The following is a 23,407-nucleotide window of genomic DNA, read 5'->3' on the forward strand; positions in this document are numbered from 1 at the left end:
TGCTCCAAAAGAGACCATTAACAAGATGGAAAATTCGCTGAGTGAAAAATCTTTGCAATACATATATCTAATAAAGGACTTATACCCATATATCTACGCTTACAACTCAATAATAAGACAAACAACTCACTTGCAAGATGAGGAAAAAATTGGTATAGACATTTGATGAAAGAAAGTATATGCATAGATAATAAGCAGAGAAAAATGTTTGTCATCACGACTCATAAGGGAAACAAATTAAAACCAAAAATAAATATACCACTTTATAGCTACTAGAATGTCTATAGCGTAAAACAAAAAAACACTAAGTGTTTGCAAGTACATAAAGAAACTAGAACCCTCCCACGTTTGTGGTTTATTTTATTTTTTTTGTGGTTTCTACTTTTTAGAAAGCAATTTAGTTTCTTACCAAATTATGCATACACTTACCATACCTACCAGTAATTGCACTGCTAAGAATCTCCCCAAGAAAAATGAAAACATACGTCTACACAAAGACATGTAAGTAGGTGTTCATAGCAGCATCATTCATAATAGCAAAAACTGAAAATAATCTAAATGTCTATCAACTGGTGAATGGACAAAAAAAAATGTAGTGTATTCATATAATGGAAAATCACTCAGCAATCAAAAGGAACAAACTGTGCATATATGCTACAACATAAATGAGCCTCCACCACATCACACTAAGTGAACGAAGGCAGATGCATACGACTACATATTGTATAGTTTGATTCACATAAAATGTTTAGAGAAGCAAATTTAAAGAAACAGAAGCCAGATCAACAGTACCTAAGACTGCAGGAGGAAGTTGAGATTAACTGTGAATGAGAAAGAGGGAAACTTTTGGAGTGGTGGAAATTTCTAACAGTGGATTGTGGAGATGGCTATACAGCACTATCAATTTACCAAAATAATTAAATCATACATATAAAAAGGGAATTTTATAGTATATAAGCTATATGTCCTTAGAGCTATTAAAATATAACAGGGACCAAAAATATTTCTCTATAATTTGATATTTTTATGCTCAGCAATTTTTATGCAGTAGGCATACAAGCTTCCACAAATCCTCAGATATAAGACATTACTAATGTACTAACTAGTTTATCACATTTTAGATAAATGATACAGTATTTATTAGTTTATATGATTTAGGTATAGAGTCTAGAAGCTAAAATTTTACTTCCACAAATATATTCAAAATGAAACTCTAAAGAATCCAATTACCTTTTTAAAAAAATATTTTTTAAGTTTTTTTATTTATTTTTGAGAGAGAGACAGAGTGTGAGTGGGGGAGGGGCAGAAAGAAAGGGAGACGCAGAATCTTTGAAGCAGATTCTAGGGGCGCCTGGGTGGCGCAGTCGGTTAAGCGTCCGACTTCAGCCAGGTCACGATCTCGCGGTCCGTGAGTTCGAGCCCCGCGTCAGGCTCTGGGCTGATGGCTCAGAGCCTGGAGCCTGTTTCCGATTCTGTGTCTCCCTCTCTCTCTGCCCGTCCCCCGTTCATGCTCTGTCTCTCTCTGTCCCAAAAATAAATAAATGTTGAAGCAGATTCTAGGCTCTGAACTGTCAGCACAGAGCTCGACGCGGGGCTTGAACTCACCATCACCTGAGCTGAAGTCAGATGCTTAAATGACTGTGCCACCCAGGAGCCCTTCAATTACCTTTTTCAAAGCAGGGCAGAAATTAAAGAAAAGTCGGTGGTTATATGCTCTAAATCTTTCAGGAAGATGCCAGTTCTGAATTATTTCTTCATCAGAAATCACATGATGATCCAGTGCTTTGAGAGGCCATATACTGTTGACAAGAACATGTCTATATCCTTTTTTAAGGCTCACTGGGCAATCAAACATAGTGAGGGCAATTAGACTTGGACAGGCAGATAACATACATATATTCTTTAACTTTGCAAACCCATTGTCATGAAGATAGAGGAGTTTTAGTTTCTTCAGTCCACTCCAAAATTTGGTATCTGGTAGACTCTTTATCTGAAATATTATCAATAATAACATCTTAAATACAAATGTTAATTTTCTATAAATTGCATGGAAAACGGAAAAATATTAAACATCTTCTAAAACTCAGTATTTTTCAAAATGGCAAATTTCTCATTAATAAGCCAAAAACGAATCTCTAGTTTTCCAGTGGTGACTGGAGTAAAAACATAATACATTGTTCCTCTGGACTAGGTTATCATTATTAGTATAATTAAAAGAATGGACATATATACTTTGTTCAGTAAACATTTCTTTGTAGTAGGCCAATTCTAAACTTTTCTAAAGTACTTTACTGATGTAAAGAATTAGTGTGATATACCCCATTAACAAAATAAAGGATAAAAATCATATGATCATCTCAATAGAGAAAAGGCATTTGACAAAATTCAACATTAATTCATAATAAAAACTCTCAGCAAAGTAGATACAGAGAATATACCTCAATATCATAAAAGCCATATATGACAAGCTACAGCTAACATCATATGCAATGGTGAAAACTGAAAGCTTTTCCTCTAAGATCAGGAACAAGACAAGGATGCCCACTCCTGCCACTTTTATTCAACACAGTATTAGAAGTCCCAGCTAGAATAATTGGGCAAGAAAAAGAAACAAATGGCATGCAAAACCAAAAAGGAAGAAACAAAACTGTTACCATTTGCAGACAACATATTATATACAGAAAACCCTAAGACTCCACCAAAAAATTCTTACAACTGATAAATGAATTCAGTAAAGTTGTAGGATACAAATTCAGTATACAAACATCTGTTTCATTTCTATATACTAATAATAAGCTATCAGAAAGAGGAATTAAGAAAACAATCCCATTTACAACCGCATCAAAAAGAATAAAATGCCTGAATGAGTTTAAACAAGGAGGTGAAAGATCTGGACACTGAAAACAATGACAAATGTATGAAATAAATTGAATAAGAGAAAAATAAATGGAAAGATATTCCATGCTCATGGACTGAGAGAATAATGTTGTTAAAATAATATTGCCCAATGTAATCTACATATTCAGTGTAATCCCTTCTAAATTTCAAAGGCATTTTTCACAGAAATAGAAAAAGACTCCCAAAATGTGTATGGAAACACAGAAGACCCTGAATAGTCAAAGCAATCCTGAAAGAGAATAAAGCAGGATGCATCCTGCTCCCTGATTTTAAACTATATTATGAACCTATAGTGATCAAAACAGTATATTATTGGCATAAAAACACACAGATCAATGTAACAGAATAGAAAAACCAGAAATAAACCCATGCATAGATGATCAATTGATTTATGATGGTGTCAGGAATACACAATGGAGAAAGGGCAGTCTCTTCAAGAGGCCATACACAAGGGCCTGTAATCTTCTCTATATCATTCTAATTTTAGACTATGTACTGCTGAAGCGAACACAAGGGCAGTCTCTTCAATAAGTGGTGTTGGGAAAACCAGATAGCAACAGGCAACAAAACAAAACAAAACAAAACAAAACAAAACAAAACAAAACAAAACAGAAAAAAAAAAAAAAAAAGAAACCAGACTACTATCTTACACTATATACAAAAATTAGCTCAAAATGGATTAAGGGCTTAACCTAAGACCTGAAACTATAAAAATCTGAAAACAAAACACAGGCAGTAAACTTCTTCACAATAGTCTTGGTAATGATTTTTGGATTTGACACCAAAAGCAAAGGACACAAAGGCAAAAATATATCAAGTAAAAATATATCAAACTAAGAAGCTTCTGTACTGCAAAGAAAACCATCAATAAAATGAAAAGGCAAGCCAGTAAATGGAAGAAAGTATTTGCAAATTGTATGTGTAATAAGGGAATAATATCCAAAATATATAAAGAACTCATACAACTCTATAGAAAAAATAAAATCCAATTAAAAAATGGACCGTGAATCTGAATACTTATTTTCTAAAGAAGACATCCAGATAGATGGCCAACATGGTACATAAAGGGATGCTCACTGTCTCTAATTATCAGGGAAACACAAATCAAAACCACAAGGAGATACCACTTCATATCTGTTAGGATGCCTTTTATCCAAATGACAAAAAATAACAAGTGCTGGCAAGGATGTGGAAAAAGGAAACCCTTATGCACTGTTACAGGAATGTAAATTGGTACAACCACTGTGGAAAACAGTATGGAGGTTTCTTAAAAAAACTAAAAATAAAACTGCCATATGATCCAACAATTCCACTTCTCAATATTTATCTAAAGACTAGGAAAATACTACCTCAAAAAGATATATATACCCTCAATATTCATTGCAGCATTATTTACAATAGTCAAGACACGGAAGCAGCCTAAGTGATATATATATATCTCAAGTCATTATGTTGTATGCCTGAACTTAATATGTTATATGTCAATTATGTCATTAAAAAAATTTAAAAGTCCAAATAATTTTTAATGCAGGCTATTAAGAAGTAAAATATACCAAATCACAAAGTATTTACATATTTCTAATTCAAAAATTTTGCTTAAATTTAAATTTTTTTAAAAGTAGTCTCTACACCAATGTGAAGCTCAAACTCATGACACCAAGATCAAGAGTTGCATGGTCTATGGACTGAGTCAGCCAGATGCCCCTTAAATTTGTATTTTTATATATTTTATTTAGTTTTAAATTTTTATTTACATTTTATGTAAAAGACTGAAATACTGTAGATAGGTAACATACGTGTTTTTAAACATCAATTTCATTTATACACAAATATCTAAAATGCTATTGCTTACCTGATTTCCATGGAGATCAAGTTTGACTAATCTTATACAACTTTGAAGTGGATGAATATCTGTGATAAAATTGTTTGAGAAGATGCATACTCTCAGAGAGATACAGGATTGCAAATTTTCCATAGATTTTAAATGAAGGCCACTGAATTTCACAAAAACAAAATCCTTCTGATCTTCTATCATGTTGTCATTATAGTGACTCCATTCTTCATGACTGGTTAGTTCTTTTGTGATTGTTCCATGAAACATCTAGGCATAATAGGAAATTGCTTAGAAAAGTTTTTTCAACTTCCAAAAATAAATTTAAAACAAAAAATATTTGCTAATAGATAGAATGAAATGGGTAGAAAAGTTAAAATTAAAAAATCTAACTTGTAAGTGGAATCCAAAAACATTAAAAAAAACAATAAAGAAACAAAAAGAAGAATCAGACCTACAAATATAGAGAACTTATGGTTGACAGGCAGGAGGAGGGTGCACAAAATGGGTGTTACAAATTTCTGTTATAAATTTCTTAAAGAAACAATTTACAATCACATTACTTATTTCTATGTTCAATTCAACTAGGCAGTTAAAATCTGGAATTCTATTAGTTTTAAAATAAGACTAATTTATCTAAAATTCCTGTATCAAAGCTTTTTAAAGTAATTTTACATAGTATTTCTTATATATTTGAAATTTCCCTTACTCTGGGTAATTTAAGCTTTTACAAAACACAGTTACCCAGTGATAGTTTAAAAGAGAATAACTGAGCTCAAGTGGCCTGAGAGCATTTAGTCAGATTAACCACCTTCCCTATTGGAAGAATCTTTCTACCATGTGAAGGTAAACTAGGTAGGCATAATCCAAATGAAAATAAATGTGAAAATCTAGATAAACCCTTGCACTCATTCAAGAGATTAGTTCCTTTTTATATGCTGACCAAGGCCTACAACTATAATTAAATTCTAAGTACCATCTAAGAAATTAAACAAAATGCAGATTCCTAGGCCCCATATCATATCTATGTTATCAGTCTCTGGGCTGAGGGTCAAGGAATCTGTAATTGAGCACGTTCCTGGGTAAGTCATGGACACATTGAGAAAGAATAAAGACCCTGATATAAAATAAACAGATAAGAACGAATCTTTATAAACTTACCAAGCTCTATAGGTCCTGAAATGAAAGGCAATATACAAAATGTATTCCATCATTTGGACTCCCTATTTAGAAAAGACCTCAAGTCTTTCCTCAGGCTCTCCTTTCAAAAAAACCTATTTTTTCCATTCTGGCCTAATACAGGCAAACTCCAGTTTATAACAAGGGTTTATGAGAAACCATATATCAGGCATAAATCAGGATGTTTTAAGACAATGGGGTGCTCAAAAGTTTCACTTATAGAATCCAATTTTGAGTCAATAACAATTCTGGAAGAAATCTGCAAAGTGAGAGTCATATACCAAGTGAATTTTTTTTTCCTTTCTATTTGTGTAACCAAGTGATTTTTTAAAATTATTAATAGACTTTATTTTTTGGAGCTGTTTTAGGTTTACAGAAAAACTTAAAGTACACAGAGATCCCATATATACCCCCATAACTCCCTGCACCTTCAGTTCCCCCTATCAATACCTTGCATTCGTGTTATGTATGTGCTACAATTAATGATCCAATCTTAATGAAATATTAACTAAAGTTAAACTTTTTTAGATCATAACTTATAACAATCTCTAGACAAACAAAACACATCAACATGGAACAGCAGAGATCCCATTTCTTCATATAAAGCTGAAGTTGACTTTATATCTTTAGTCACAGCATTGGTACGTGTGTGTGTGTGTGTGTGTGTGTGCGCGTGTTTGTGTGTATGTATATATATAAATATATATATAATAGATGCACAGATAAACTATTATTTCAAGCATTCATTTCTCTGCTTATTCATCTCTAATAGTTTGATATTTCTTTACTTCTTTGTAGAAGATATCATCTGCCTAGCATTTATTTTTAGGGATTCTAAATAGCATTATTAACTAAGTATAGTTAATGTCTACAAACTTATCACAGGCAATGAAAGATTTTTATGTTAAACTTTTCTGTATTAATGCTATCCATATGTCACTTAAATGTGATGTCAATAATCTACCACTGGTATTATTCAAAGGTAGAATGTTTTCTATTTCCTTTATTGATCTCAGACACACTAGATAACCTAACTAAATGAAAACTTCTGTAATTAGTTAAGCATTCTAACTTTAGCTGTTAGTTGACTAACATTGCTACTAACTGTGAGTTCACTGATACCATTTTGTGAAGGTAACTGATACTGATACGTAAGATAACATAGTCCCTTTCCTCAAAATGCCTAAATATGTTCAAAATAACTTTTTAATAATACCCAGTGAGGGAGTTAGTGTGATTGGTATTATTGCCTCACTGGAAAACTTTTTCTTGCAGATAAGACATATAGTTTGAGGAAAAGAATTATTAGGTCACACAAATCCAAATTTGAGATAATCTTCATGATAGTACTTAATTGAATGCCTTTTTACTCATTTTGGACAAACACTTCCTAGATTTAATTAAAAAGATGCCAATTACAGACAGATAAAAAACCATCTGTAATAATTAAATAGTAAGGTAACTAGGGAACTCTAAAATTTCATGGCCTCATAATTTTTAAAAAATCTACATTGTCTAATTATTTTATGTTTAAACACAAACCCATGAAAACAATAAAATTAAACATGGTTAATGAAATATGCGAAACTTCATTGTCTAGATAACTCTTAGTCATTACATTCCTGTACCATGCCTACATCCCCAATTTAGAAATTATGTATTTTTATGTTATATAATTTAATTGTTGCCTTTCCAATTATATTACATGTACCCTGATGTCAGGACTTTTTTTGTGTGTGTGTGGTTAGCTATATATTTTTCATAGTTTAGCATGGGAACAAAAACTGAATCAGGTATAAATAAATAAATTGGCCAGAAATCCTACCTAGGTTGATCAGCTAAGAAAAAGAAACAAAAGGAATCCAAATCAGAAAGGAAGAAGTAAATTTTCTGTTTACAGATAACATGATCTTATATATAGAAAATCCTCAAGGGGCGCCTGGGTGGCTCAGTCAGTTAAGCACCCGACTTCGGCTCAGGTCATGATCTCGCGGTCCGTGAGTTCGAGCCCCGCATCAGGCTCTGTGCTGACAGCTCAGAGCCTAGAGCCTGGAGCCTGCTTCACATTCTGTGTCTCCCTCTCTCTCTGACCCTCCCCCATTCATGCTGTCTCTCCCTGTCTCAAAAATAAAAATAAACGTTAAAAAAAATTAAAAAAAAAAAAAAAAAGAAAATCCTCAAGACTCCATGAAAACTGTTAGAACGTACAAATGAATTCAGTAAAGATGGGGACACACAATAACCATGCAAAAGTCATTTGCATTTTATATATACTAACAATGAGGTATCTTAAAAAGGAAAAAAACAATCCTCTTATAATAGCATCAAAAGTAATAAAATACTTAGGAATAAATGTAACCAAGGAAGTGAAAGATCTGTACACTGAAATCTCTAAGACATTAATGAAGGAAATTAAAGATACAAACGAATAATCCTGTGCTCAGGAACAGTTAATATTCTTAAAATGTCCATTCTATCCTAAGTCAACTACAGATTCAATACAATTTTTAATAAAATTCAAATAGCATTCTTCACAAAAGTAGGAAAAATAATGCTGAAATTCATATGGGACAATAACAACAATAACCCAAAAATCTCAAGTAGGCAAAACAATTTTGAAAAATAAAATGAAGCTGAAGGCCTCATACTTCCTGACTTAAAAACATATTACAGATTCACAGTAATCAAAACAGCACAGTACTGGCAAACAAACAAACAAACAAACAAAAAACAATAGGCGCACAGACCAAATTACAACAATTGAGAGCCCAGAAATAAACGTATACATATATGTCAACTAATATTTGACAAGAGAACAAAGAATACTAAAAGAGAGGACAGTAATTTCAATAAATGGTGCTGAGAACACTGTCTATTCACTGGAAAAAGAATAAAATCTGACTCTTACACCACTTATTAAAAATACCTCAAAATTTGGGGCTTCTGGGTAGCTCAGTTGGTTGAGCGTCTCACTTAGGCTCAGGTCACGATCTAGTGGTTCATGGGTTCGAGCCCTGTGTCAGGCTCTGTGCTGACAGCTCAGAGCCTGGAGTCTGCTTCAGATTCTGTGTCTCCTTCTCTCTCCGTCCCTTCCATGCTCATGCTCTGTCTCTCTCTGTCTCGCAATAATAAATAAACATTAAAAAAAACTAAAAATACTCAAAAGTAAGTCAAAAATTAAGTCAAAAGACTTAAATGTAAGACTGGGGACCATAAAACTCCTAGAAGAAAACAGGGGAAAAGCTCTGTAACATTGGTCTTAGCAACGATTTTTGGATATGACACCAAAAACACAGGCAACAAGAGCAAAAATCAACAAGAAGGACTATATCACACTGAAACACTTCTACACAGAAAACAAACAATAAACAAAATGAAGATGCAAATTATGGAATGGGAGAACGTATTTGCAAACATCTAATAAGGGATAAATACCAAAATATAAAAAGTACTCATACATATCAGTAGCAACCCCCTCTTCCTCCTCCTCCTCCTCCTCCTCCTCCTCCTCCTCCTCCACCTCATCATCATCATCATCATCATCATCATCATCATCATCTAATTTTAAAATCATCATCATCATCATCATCATCATCATCATCAATTTTAAAATAGGCCGAGGACTTGAACATTTTCTTCCCCCAAAAAGACATATAAATGGCCAACATATACATGAGAAGGTGCTCAACATCACTAATTGTCAGGAAAATGCAAATCAAAACCATAATGAGATGAGGGAACAAACCCTTGTAGCCTGTTGGTGAGAATGTGAACTGAGACAGCCACTATGGAAAACGGTATGGAGATTCCTCAAAAAATTTAAAATGGAACTACCATATGATCTAACAATTATATATATAAAATATATATTCTAGTATATATATGAAGGAAATGAAATAACTATATTTCAGAGATATCTGCAACTCCCAAGTTCATTATTTACAACAGCCAAGATACAGAAACAAGCTAACTGCACACTGACTGATGAACAATTAAAAAAATGTGATATATAGATATAGATATATTTTACATAATGTATACACACATACACAATAGAACATTGTTCAGCCATGAGAAAGAAGGAAATTCTGCCATTTTATACAACATAGATGGATTTTGAAGGGTTGATAGTAAGTGAAATAAGTCAGACAGAGAAAGACAAATTCTCTATGATCTCAATGTGAAATCTAAAAAAGTTAAACTCATTTAAACAGAGAGTAAATTGGGGGGTGCCAGGTGTGAGCAAAATGGGGTACAGGAAATGGGGCGATGTTGGTTAAAGGTTACAAACTTCCAGATCTAAGATAAACAAGTTCTAGCAATATAACACATAGCATGGTAACTACAGTTAACAATATTACATTGTATACTTAAAAGTTACTAACAGTATATCCCAAATGTTCTCATCACAAAATAAATAAATAACTATATAAGATAGATAGATGTGTTAACTAAGCTTATTGTGATTATCATTTTGCAATATTTGTGTGTATCAAATCATCATATGGTACACATTAAACTTATACAAAATTATATATCAATTATATCTCACTAAATCTGGAGAAAGACTTCTTTTTTAAGTTTATTTATTTTGAGAGAGAGCATGCACGTGCACACAAGCAGAGACAGGAAGACAGAGAATCTCAAGCAGGCTCTGTGCTGTCAGCGTAGAGCTTGATCCCATGACCTGAGATCATAATCTCACCTGAAATCAAGAGTTGGACACTTAGCCAACTGAGCCACCTAGGCACCCCTAGAAAAAAAGACTTCTAAGTACAAATGACAAAGTATCTATCATATAGATTGAGATCTATTGTTAATTCCTTGAAATCCTTCCCTTCAAATTTCCACAACCAATATCCAAATGCCTGCAAAAAAGAATACATTTTTCATTCATTTATGCTGCATAACAGAATACCCCAAAATCTACTGGCTCAAAACAACTACTGTTTATTATCTCTCAGGATTTTGTGGGTTGACTTGATTCAAGTAGGCAGTTCTTTTCCAAGTGATGTTAACTAGAGATTCAGTCTTGGTGTTCATCTGTACTACACTTACAAGATGGCTAATATGCAGATCTGACACATTGGCAAGGACCCTGGAGGGAAGAGTCAGCTGGGATGCTGGGATGTATGGGTCTCTCTCACCACACTGTCCTAGGACCTCTCTCCATCTACACAAGCCTTCCCTGTGTCATTCTCTCACATGTCTATTTGTGTGTGTCCCCATAGTAGAATAGCAAGACTCTCTACATGGGCCAAAAAAGTATAGAGGCAGAATCTATCAGACCTTCTGAAGGCCCAACTGACACAGGTTTTCCTTAACTACATTCTTTTGGTTAAAGGAAGTTTTTTTGCTTTTTGAACTTATTTTTTATCTTATGAAGTAGAGAAAGAAGAAACAAATATAAGTTGTTCTGAGCTTCGTGATCACAGGCAAGTTATGTACCCTCAGTTTGTTATACATCCAAGCTATGTGCCTCAGTTTCCTCATCCATACAATGAGAACTCCAATAGCACTTAATGGATAGAATTACTATGAAGACAAAATGACTTAGCACAAAGGTTTTAGAATAGTGTTTGGCATGTAACAAACACTATAAATAAGTGTTACTAAAATAAATCTGGCTCAATTAACAACTCAAAATAGAATGTAATCTTCAAAAAGTAAATTAGGACACTTTTGGTTTCTGGTCCAGGATATAAGGAGCTTAGAAGATGTCATACCATTCTAACAAATAAAAAGATGAACAAAATGAAAAGTCAACAACTCTTCTTAGATTCACCAGAAAAGTGAGGTTACATGAAAAACCACTGAATCAAAATTCAGAGATAGGCAGGTGGATACAAAGATTCAGAAGTTACTGGAGCAAAAATTCACCAAAAGAAACCTCTGCAGAAACCAGTGCCTGGGTAGGACTGTGACTGACAAGTTATTAGGGGCTTAGTGTTGACAACTCAGATTTAGAAACTCCAGCCCTCATACTTCTGTGAGATTAATATCCAGGAGCTCTACCAGGTCCTCAGATCGAATATTGGAGAAAAATCTGCTTGTGCCTCTGAGAGGAGACAGAAAAAGAATAATTTTGAAATACACATGATCACCCTGTTCTTCTTAACAAGGGCTACCCTAAAGAGAAAATATTTAACACACAATAAACTGAGGTTTTACCAGAGCCTAACTGATCTGGAAGCAGGGAAATATCCAACTACATCTCCATCAAGCTTTCCATTTGGGAGAAAGGAAGTACACAATTACAGCCCACTCTAGCCATCTTGTCCCACCTAAGATTAGGAAGGCTGAGGAGTACTTGTGAAATTCACAGACTAGGGAGCACAACCTCACTTAAAGACTGAGACTTATCCACACCTTAACACCACACCACACGCTATTTTACTGGAATTCTTTTTACCAGTACATGATGCCTGGCTTTCAATAAAAAAATTACAAAGCATACTAAAAGACAACATACAGCAAGCATTAGAACCAGATTCACATACTGCAGGGATGCTGGAACTACCAGACAGAGAATTTAAAACAATTATGATTAATATGCTAAAGACTATAAAGGGAAAAAAAAAAGACAACAAACAAGAAAAGACAGTATAAAGAGAGATAAAAATCTTTGAAAAGAATCAAAAAGAAGTGTTAGAGATCAAAACCACTGTAACAGAAATGATTATTATCTTTGATAGGCTCTCTATCTCTTTAGTAGGCTGGATGGACATGCCTAAGGAAAGAATCTCTTTGTTTGGGTATATGTCAATAGAAATTTCCAAAACCAAAAAGCAAAGAGAAAAAAAAAAAAAAAGAATCACTGAAAAAAGCTGAATAAAATATTCCAGAACTGTAGGATAACTACAAAAAGTACAACATATACATAATGGAAATACCTGAATGAGAAGAAAGTGATATAGGAAAAGAAGAAAAATATGAAATAGTAAATATGTGAGAACTTCTGCAAATTAATGTCAGATACCAACCCAATGATCCAAGAAGCTCAGAAAACACCAAACAGGATTAAGGCAAAAAAAAAAAAAAACAACACTGGGGGTGAGGGGGACACTTTACCCATACAGCAGCAAAATTCAGAAGTATATCCAACATCTCCTAAGAAACCATGCAAGCAAGGAGAAGATAGACTGAAGTATTTACTATTAAGAGAAAATAACTCACTAATATAAAAATCTATGCCCTGTGAAATTATCCTTTAAAAGTGGATAAGAAATAAAGACTCTTAAACAAACAAAAATTGAGGGAATAGGTTGCCAATATATCTGCTTTGCAAGAAATGTTAAAAGCAGTTTGTTAGAAACAAAATAATATAGTTCAGGAACTCAGATCTACTTAAAGAAAGGAAAAGCAGTGGGGAAGAAACAAGTGAAGATAAAATAAAAAGCTTTTATTTTTCCTATTTTTAGTTGATAGATAACAGTTTGGTCAAATACTAATGGCAAACTATATTAGATTATCTATGTATATATGTATATTCATGTATGGATATGTATAAATAAAATGAATGGCAGCAATGATACAAGGAACAAAATGGAAGAATTAGAGATATCCTGTTATTAAAAAAATATTTAAACTACATGTAAAGTGGTATATGTGATTTGAGAGTGGATTTAAGTTAACACAATAATGAGGGTAGCTAATAAAAAAAAGGAAAGAAATACACTGAGATAAGATAGAAAATGAAATCATATACAATGCTCAATTAAACCACAGACAGAAAAGAGTAGAAGGTTAAAACTGGAACAAAAACAAGAGCAATTAAAGCAGTAACAAAATATAGTAGATATTAATTCAACTATAGAACTAATCAATTTAAATATCAATGGTCAAAGCACCAACACAAAGACATAGTGGATCAAAGTTACAGTGGATCAAACAGGCCAACTACACGCTGTCTACAGGAATGGTATTTTAAATGTACTGACATATAAATGAAAAGTAAAGTGATGGAGGTGAATTCTACCAAACATTTAAACAATCAATTCCAATCCTTCTCAGACTCTTCTAAGAAAAGGAGAGAACATTTCCAAACTCATTTTATGAGATCAGTATTAACCTGATACTAAAACTAGAGGATACTACAAAAAAAATCATAGGCCAGTATCTCTGATGAACACAGATGCAAAAAATTCTCAACAAGACATTAGCAAACCAAATTCGACAATGCATTAAGAGGATCATACACCATGATGAAGTGGGATTTATGCCCGGGAAGAAAGGATAGATCAATCTCCACAATTCAGTATATACAATGACACACCACATTAACAAAATGAAAGCTAAAAATCATATCATCATCTTGAGAGCTGCAAAAAAAAAGCACTGGACAAAATTCAACATCCTATTATGATAACCTGAGTATTTCAACAAATGGTATAGATAGAGCATAACATAATAAAGGCCATATATGACAAACCCACAGTTAACATCATACACAACAGTAAAAACTTAAAGCTTTTCCTCTAAGATTAGGAACAAGACAAGGATGCCCACTCTCACCAGTTTTATTCAACACAGTATTAGAAGTTCAGAGAGCAATTAGGCAAGAAAAAGAAATAAAAATCATCCAAATTGGATAGGAAAAAGTAAAAGTCACTATTTGCACATAACACTACATAGAGAAAACCCTAGAGACTTTACCAAAAAAGTCTTAGAATAAAGAAATTCAGTAGAGTTACAAGAAATAAGAGTAATATAAAAAAATCTGTTGAGTTCCTATACACTAATAATGAACTATTAGAAAGAGAATTTAAGAAAACAGTCCCATTTACAAATGCACCAAAAAGAATAAAATACCTAGGAATAAATTTAGCCATGGAAGTAAAAAACCTGTACAATGAAATTAATTAATTAGAGACAAATATTTGGAAAGTTATTCCATGCTCATGAACTAGAAGAATTAATACTGCTAAATGTCTATACTACCCAAAACAATCTATATATTCAGTTCAATTTTTATCCAAATTTCAATGCCATTTTTTACAGAAATATAATGAATAATCCTAAATTTGTATAAAACCACAAAAAAACTAAATAGCCAAAGCAATCTTGAGAAAGAACAACAGGCTGGAGGCATTATACTCCCTAATTTCAAACTGTATTACAAAGCTATAGTAATCAAAACAGTGTGGCATTTGCATAAAACATATAGATAAATGAGGCAGAATAGACACCAGAAGTAAACCCACATAAATGGTCAATTGATTTATGACATAAGAGCCAAAAATATACAATGGGGAAAGGAGAGCTTCTTCAATAAATAGTGTTGGGAAAACTGGACAGCAACATCCAAAAGAATAAAACTGTACCACTATCTCATACCATACACAAAATTGAGCTCAAAATGGATTACAGACTTGAACTTAAGACCTAAAACTCCTAAAAGAAAACATAGGCAGTAAATTCCTTCACAACAGTCTTGGTAATGATTTTTGTATTTGACACCAAAAGCAAAGGACACAAAAGCAAAAATATATCGAGTAAAAATATATCAAACTAAGAAGCTTCTGCACAGCAAAGAAAACCATCAATAAAATGAAAAAGCAGGCTACTGATTGAAAGACAACATTTGCAAATCATATATGTAATAAGGGGACAATATCCAAAATACATAAAGAACTCACACAACTCAATAGCAAAATACAATGCAATTTAAAAATGGGCAGTGAATCTAAATACATATTTTGTAAAGAAGACATCCATATGGTCAACATGGTACATGAAGGGATGCTCATTACCTCTAATCATCAGGGAAATACAAATCAAAACCATAAGGAAATATCACTTCATACCTGTTAGAATGGCTCTTACCCAAAGGACAAGAAATAACAAGGGTTGGCAAGGATGTGGAGAAAAGGAAACCCTTATGCACCATTAATGAGAATGTAAATCGGTACAACCACTGCAGAAAACAATATGGAGGTTCCTCAAAAAACTAAAAATAAAACTACCACATGATCCAACAATTCTACTTCTCAATATTTATCTGAAGACTAGGAAAACACTAACTCAAAAAGATATATTCACCCCACATATTCAATAGGCCAAGATACAGAAGCAGCCTAAGTGCCTACTGACAGATGAATAAAGAAAATGTGGTATATACATAGAATGGAATAGTATTCAGCCATAAGAAAGAATGAAATCCTGTCATTTGCAACAAAGATAGACCCTGAGGGCATTATACCAAGTGAAACAAATGAGACAAAGAAAGAAAAATTCTGGATGATCTCACTTATATGTGGAATTTGAAGACAGAAACAAAAACTCAAGCTCGTAGATACAAACATTGGTGGTGCAGAGGCAGGGGTAGCAGTTGGCAAAATAGGACAAGGGGTCAAAAGGTACAAATTTCCAGTTACAAAATAAATAGGTCATGAGGAGGTAATGCACCAAGTGATGCCTTTGGTTAATAATATTGTATTGCATATTTGAAAGTTGTTAAGAGAATACATCTTAAAAGTTCTCAACATATGAAAAACATTTTGTAACTACAAACGGTGAGTACATATGTAACTACATAATTAACGACACTATTGTGGGGATCATTTTACAATATATATAAATACTGAGTCATTATGTTGCATATCTGTAGCTAATGTGATATTATGTGTCAATTATACCTCAATTAAAAATGTATAATAAAAATAATAATTGAATAGCAAAAATCATTTAATAGCAAAAAACCCTTAATGTCTTTGACAGTATAATTAACTAAACTATTTAATATCATCAATGGAATACTATAAAAGCATTAAAACTAATATTGTAGAATGGTTAGCAACATGAAAAGCTGTTAATAAATAACAAAGTTATTGTTTTCATTTATATATATTTTTCACTGAGGAGTGTCTGGATAGCTCAGTTGGTTAAGCGTCTGACTCTTGATTTCAGTTCAGGTCATGATCTTAACAGTTCATGAGACTGAACCCCACATCAGGCTCTGTGCTGACAGCATGGAGCCTGCCTGAGATTCTGTTTCTCTCTTTGCCCCTCCCCTGCTCACACACACACACATATACCCTCCGTCTCTGTCTCTCTCTCTCTCTCTCTCTCTCTCTCTCAAAATAAATAAATAAACATTTAAAAAATATTTTTTACTGAATTGTACAGTTTAAAGGGGTGAGATTACAGTATGTGAATTAAAAATATTCTTCTGTGGCACACATTTAAAAAAGTAAAAAAAAAAGTTAAATGATGGCAAAATGTATACCATGCTAACACGAATCAAAAGAAAGCTGGGGAAGATATAATAGTTCAGATAGAGCAGATTTCAGAGCAAGGAAAATTATCAGGGATAAAATGGAGGTATTACATATTGATAGATTCTGTAAGAAGACATAACAATCTTAATGGGCATGTGCCTAAACACAGCACTAAATCACCTGAGGGAGGCAAAACTGAGAGAACTTAAAAGGAGACACAGATGAATCCACTATTAGATTTGGAAACTTCATTGAACAGATAGCTTGAGCAGGCAGAAAATCTGTAAGGACATAGCTGAAGTCCACAACACCATTAGTCAACTAGATAATTGACACCTATCTACTACTTCATCCAACAGCGGAAAATTATACAGTCTTCTCAAACTCAAGCTCAAGCTCACATGGAATATTTGCCAAGATAGACCACAATCTGGGCCATAAAACATACCTTCACAAATCTAAAAGAACAGAAATCAGGGCACCTAGGTGGCTCAGTCAGTTGAGCGTCCGACTTTGGCTCAGGTCATGATCTCGCAGTTCTTGAGTTTGAGCCCCACATCGGGCTCTGTGCTGACAGCTCAGAGCCTGGAGCCTGCTTTGGATTCTCTGGAGCTTGTTTTGGATTCTGTGTGTCCCTCTCTCTCTGCCCCTCCCCTACTCATGCTCTCTCTCAGAGAAATATATAAAAAAAATTTTTTTTTAATTTAAAAAATAATAAAATAAATAAATAAAAGAATAGAAAGCATACAATGTCTGTTTCAGACCACAGTGGAATGAAACTAGACATCAATAAAAGAAAGATAGCTTGAAAATATCAAAATACATGGAGATTAAATAACATATTTCTAAATAATATACAGCTCAAAGAGAAATTTAAAAATATTTTGAACTAAATGACAATACACCTTATCGAAATTTGTGGGATGCAGTAAGAGCACCCGGGTGGCTCAGTCAGTTAAGCATCGGACTCTTGATTTCAACTCAGGTCATGATCTCACAGTTCCAAGGGTTCCAGTCTTGGTGTCAGGCTCTGCACTGGCAGCACAGAGCCTCTTGGGATTCTCTCCCTCTCTCTCTGCCCTTCCCCCCACTTGTGCTCTCTATCTAACTCAAAATAAACTTCATTTTTGGTTTTTTTAATGTTTATTTATTTTTGAGAGACAGCACAAGCGGGAGAGGGGCAGAGAGAGAGGGAGACACAGAATCTAAAGCAGGCTCCAGGCTCTGAGCTCTCAGCACAGAACCCAATTCACAGCTCGAACCCACCAACAATGAGATCATGACCTGAGCTGAAGTTGGACACTTAACTGACCGAACCATCCAGGTGCACCAAAAAATTAACTTTAAAAAAAATGTGGGGGTGCCTGGGTGGCTCAGTCAGTTAAGCATCTGACTTCAGCTCAGGTCATGATCTTAGGGTTCCTGAGTTCGAGCCCCACGTCAGGCTCTGTGCTAACAGCTCAGAGCCTGGAGCCTGCTTTGGATTCTGTGTCTGCCTCTCTCTCTGCCCCTCCCCCATTTACACTTTCTCTCTCAAAAATAAATAAACATTGAAAAAAAATTTTTTTAATTATAAAAAAAAATTGTGGGATGCAGTGAAAACAGTGCTTAGAAAGTAATTCATAGTGTTGAATTCACATATTAGAAAAGAAGATCTAAAATCAATAATTTAAGTTTCCACCTTGGGAAACTAGATCAAGAATAACAAATTAAATTTAAAGTAAGCAAAAGAAAAATAAATCAGTAATAAATATATTTTTAATAAGTACATTTGCAAAAAAGTATAATCTTTGATTATATTTTCAAATATTTGGGGCTGGGACCATTTTGTCATTATCTTATCTTATAAGTCTCAATAAATATAAATTCTAAAAAATTTTTCTATAAATTCTAGAAATGTTAACTTTAACCAGATAATATGAAGGGTCTTTTATAATGAAAACAACCAACTTTTTACTTATTTTTCAGATCTTAAGTGAGAGGAGAAAAAAATGTCTCCAAACACTCTGTGCTTCCTTTTATCATATAGTAAGAAATATTACTACAAAGTATATCTCTTCCTTATCTGTCAGGTCATTCAGAGTTAATGAAATGCTGAAATGAATCTCATCCCAGGTGCCTACAAATATATTTTTGGTTCCTACTTACTGATCTTTGTTTTATACAGGTTAATTTTTAAATCATTCTCAACTGATTTTTTAGTTGGGAATATGAATTCTAAAATAATCTTAAAATCAGTCTTTCTCATATACTAGAATCATTTGTAAATGTGTCCTCTATTGCATCAATATTCATCCCTATTAGTAGTACTTATTTCCCACCATACAAACAACCTTAATATTAAAAAACATTTCAGAGTAGAACATTACTATATGAGATCAAGTTATTGTTCTCCAAAGGAAAGATTAATCTATGGTTAGTAAATTATAGGATTAAATGTAGAACATTATTTTTTCATTTTTTTAAGAACTATCATTTCTTAAAAGTATTTTTCAGTTATTCAAACTATTTAATTAGTCTGTCACATAGCCCAATCAGTGTGAAGAAGTGAGGATTCTTATGAAACATTTAATTTTATTTATTACTGATTGCACATAGTATAACTAGAATAACACAAATTCCCAGGCCTGATAAGATACCTCTTAAATCTTATCTCTGCAACTATGGACCCAGATAATTACACTGCCTACCAAGGAAAACTGAAAACCACTGCAATTGAGAACTCCTCCTATACCTACTTAAAAGTCTATGTACCAAGTGCTGCCAATTTTAAATATGACAATTAAAGATGAATACAGGCACTTTTGTTCCTTTTAATATTTTGATAATTTTGCAACTACTTTGTAAAATGCACATATGTGTATATCAACAAGTTAAAATAATAATATAATGTTCAAAGGCAACGCATTACAGAAATAACACATAAGTACAGAAACACATTACAGAAAGCATCAGAACTACAATTACAGTTTCAAAGATGTCCTGTAGTTAAAAACAAATCAGGATCATTAACAGTAAGCCTAGTTTGTATGGACAAAAGTACTAATTTTAAAGTGATTATACATTTTTAATCACACTATAAAAACTATGTCTTTATGAAATATAATGCACACCAATTGTAAGTCTCATCTTAATTCCCAACTTTTCCATTTAAAAATATTGGGAGCAAATAATTGCAGGGTAACTATATGAAGTTATAATTAATGAACATCTAAATTAAATACTGGAAAGTAAAAACACTTTATTTTGTATGTTTATTTCCTTTTCAAATGGATATTTGATAAATATTTTAAAGAAATTTTCTTTTTTATTTTATTTTTTTTATTTTTAGCGTTTATTTATTTTTGAGACAGGGAGAGACAGAGCATGAACGGCGGAGGGTCAGAGAGAGAAGGAGACACAGAATCTGAAAACAGGCTCCAGGCTCTGAGTTGTGAGCACAGAGCCCGACGCGGGGCTCGAACTCACAGACCGCAAGATCATGACCTGAGCCGAAGTTGGACGCTTAACCAACTGAGCCACCCAGGCGCCCCTTAAAGAAATTTTCAAACACAATGTTTTCTGTGTCAGTGACCTGTAGGCATTACACTTAGTCACCGTAATTTTAGATGCTAGGTATACAAATATATTATTATTTTAAATAAAAAGTATATTAAAACATAATATATAATATAACATCATAACCTGATGATCAAGTTTGTTACAGTACCTTATTTTGTAAGCGTTATGACATTATTAACTAAGTTGAATTCTGGACACTAGACTCCAGAATTACCACAAAATTTGCAAGTAAAATAAAATCACAAAAAAAGGGCGGGGGCACCTGGGTGGCTCAGTTCGTTAAGTGTCTGACTTCAGGTCAGGTCATGATCTCACAGTTTGTGAATTCCACCCTCAACTCTCCCATCGGGCTTTGTGCTGACAGCTCAGAGCCTGGAGCCCACTTCAAATTCTGTGTGTCTGTCACTCTCTCTCTCTGCCCCTCCCCTGCTCATGCTCTGTCTCTCAAAAATAAATAAACATTTAAAAAAATTTTTTTTTAATTTTTTAAAGGGGGAAATAATGATTTTTTTCAAAAATCTAACTATAAGAAATATAACTAGTAATATTTTATATCTATTGTGGTTGTAAACTATTTTTAGTTTAGAATGTCTACAATATATTTAAGCCCATCAAAAATATAGCAATTATATTTTAAAAATACTTTTATTTGGCCAAATAGTTCATGGAGACAATACGGCTTTGATGAAGACTTGCCATGAGTTTACTTCACACACAAAATGTACTCTGAAAATTAAGAAGAGATTCTAGTAGAACAGTCAGAATATTACTAATCTCCTGGCAAATGAAAATGGAATCCAGTTGGTTTGTAAGTTTATATAAAAAAACACTGATTCCTTAAAACATTATATTTTTATGGTAAATTCCACATTTCAAATGACATAAAAAATTGTTTGGAACAATGAATCTAAGATGCACTTGGAATCAAGACATCTTATTTTCTGTCCATTAAATGTATTTGCTTTCTAAAATTTAGAAGGCTGTATATTTCTGTTCAAAATTTTTAAAAATGCTTTTGTGAAAACACCAGTTTTCAACTTTTAACTTGATTCCAGGCTTGCATACTGTAGAACTATAAGCCTTTAAATACCAAAAGGTGATGAACCAGAAGATGAATATAAAACAATAAAAACTAATTTAAAAATCTATAAAAACATCTGCATAGAAAACATTTCCTAAGAAATTACATAAGCAAGAATGGAATGGAGTAAAATATTTAAAGTACTGAGAGAAAAACAAAAGCAAAGAATAAAGATTCCTCACTTATAAAAATCAGGTTCTTTACAATCATGTTAATGTCTGTATTTATTTAAAATGTTGTATTATTTAAAATGCTTATTTAATTAAATATATAACTCAGTATTATTTCTCTAGCACCCTGATCCTATCTTAATCAAATGTCCAAATAGCCTCTGACAATTTCTTCTTTTTCTTTTCATTTTATTTAAATTCAAGTTAGTTAACATACAGGGTAATGGTTTCAGGAGTAGAATTTAGTGATTCATCACTTGCATATAACACCTAGTGCTCATCCCAACAAGTGCCCTCCTTAATGCCCATCACCCATTTAGCCTATGCCCCCACCAAATACCCCTCCAGCAACCCTGTTTGTTCTCTTAAGAGTCTGTTAATCAAGAATGTAATAAATTCAACATAAAGCAAAGAAAAATATTCTTGTAAGACACAGAATATTTGCTACTTAGATTACACAGAAGGTCAAGAAAGAAAAATCTTTTCTATAGTAGGCAAAGGAATGAACCAGTAAGTACAGAAAGTCAGCCCATCAAGACAATACAAGTGTTACTACAATTTTAGTACATTTCATCACCTCTTTTCAAACCCAAGTACTATAAACCATGGCAAGTAAAGTTTACTTCCAAATTTGCTTTTATTTTGCTTTTTCTAACACGACAAGTTTGAGGGTATCCATGAGATCAAAATAATTTTTATATTAATATTAAGATGTCATTTCTCTTAACATTTTTACTCATGCTCATCATTATTCTAATCAAGTGAGTCGGTAAGTAATTATTCAAAAATTTCTCAATTTCAACTTCCAACATATAAATATTGATAGTTATAATCCACATAAAAGTTCTTTGGAGTCCTCAATAAGTCTCAAGATTGTACAAGGGTTCTGAAAAGGAGCAAAATGATGGGAAAAAAAGGCCTGAGAAACACTATTGTATATATTTTTTACAGTGTACATGTATATATAAAACCACTGCTATAAGACAAAACTACTTTCTCTTTGGAACACCAAAGCATGTAGACAGTGGTATTAGTCTGTCCCTATTACTTAGTGTAATCTCCACCATTCATGTTGTGACTTTTAATCAAAGTAACTTCTATTTCTTTTTTGTTGTTCATATCACATTTGTTTTTTTTCTTGAAAATAAATAATTAGGGGCGCCTGGGTGGCGCAGTCGGTTAAGCATCCGACTTCAGCCAGGTCAGGATCTCGCGGTCCGTGAGTTCGAGCCCCGCGTCGGGCTCTGGGCTGATGGCTCAGAGCCTGGAGCCTGTTTCCAATTCTGTGTCTCCCTCTCTCTCTGCCCCTCCCCCATTCATGCTCTGTCTCTCTCTGTCCCAAAAATAAATAAATGTTAAAAAAAAAAAAAGAAAAGAAATAATTAAACTGTGTTTATTTGTCAGTGGCAAATAAAGAAGAAAGAAAGAAAGAAAGAAAGAAAGAAAGAAAGAAAGAAAGAAAGAAAGA

At 33.2% G+C, this 23,407-nt stretch overlaps 1 protein-coding gene across 1 annotated transcript in view; it reads right to left on the reverse strand.

Annotated features, from left to right (window-relative positions):
• The window catches only part of LRRIQ3 (leucine rich repeats and IQ motif containing 3), a 227,498-nt gene that overhangs the window by 195,536 nt on the left and 8,555 nt on the right, over window positions 1-23,407 (reverse strand). Inside the window, 2 exon segments of the mRNA XM_040470641.1 lie at window positions 1,667-1,990; window positions 4,751-4,999. Coding sequence (XP_040326575.1) covers window positions 1,667-1,990; window positions 4,751-4,999 — 573 coding nt within the window.

This window comes from Herpailurus yagouaroundi, unplaced genomic scaffold (assembly GCF_014898765.1).
Source record: "Herpailurus yagouaroundi ecotype Mexico unplaced genomic scaffold, PumYag 77, whole genome shotgun sequence".
In the NCBI taxonomy this organism is placed as follows: Eukaryota; Metazoa; Chordata; class Mammalia; order Carnivora; family Felidae; genus Herpailurus; species Herpailurus yagouaroundi.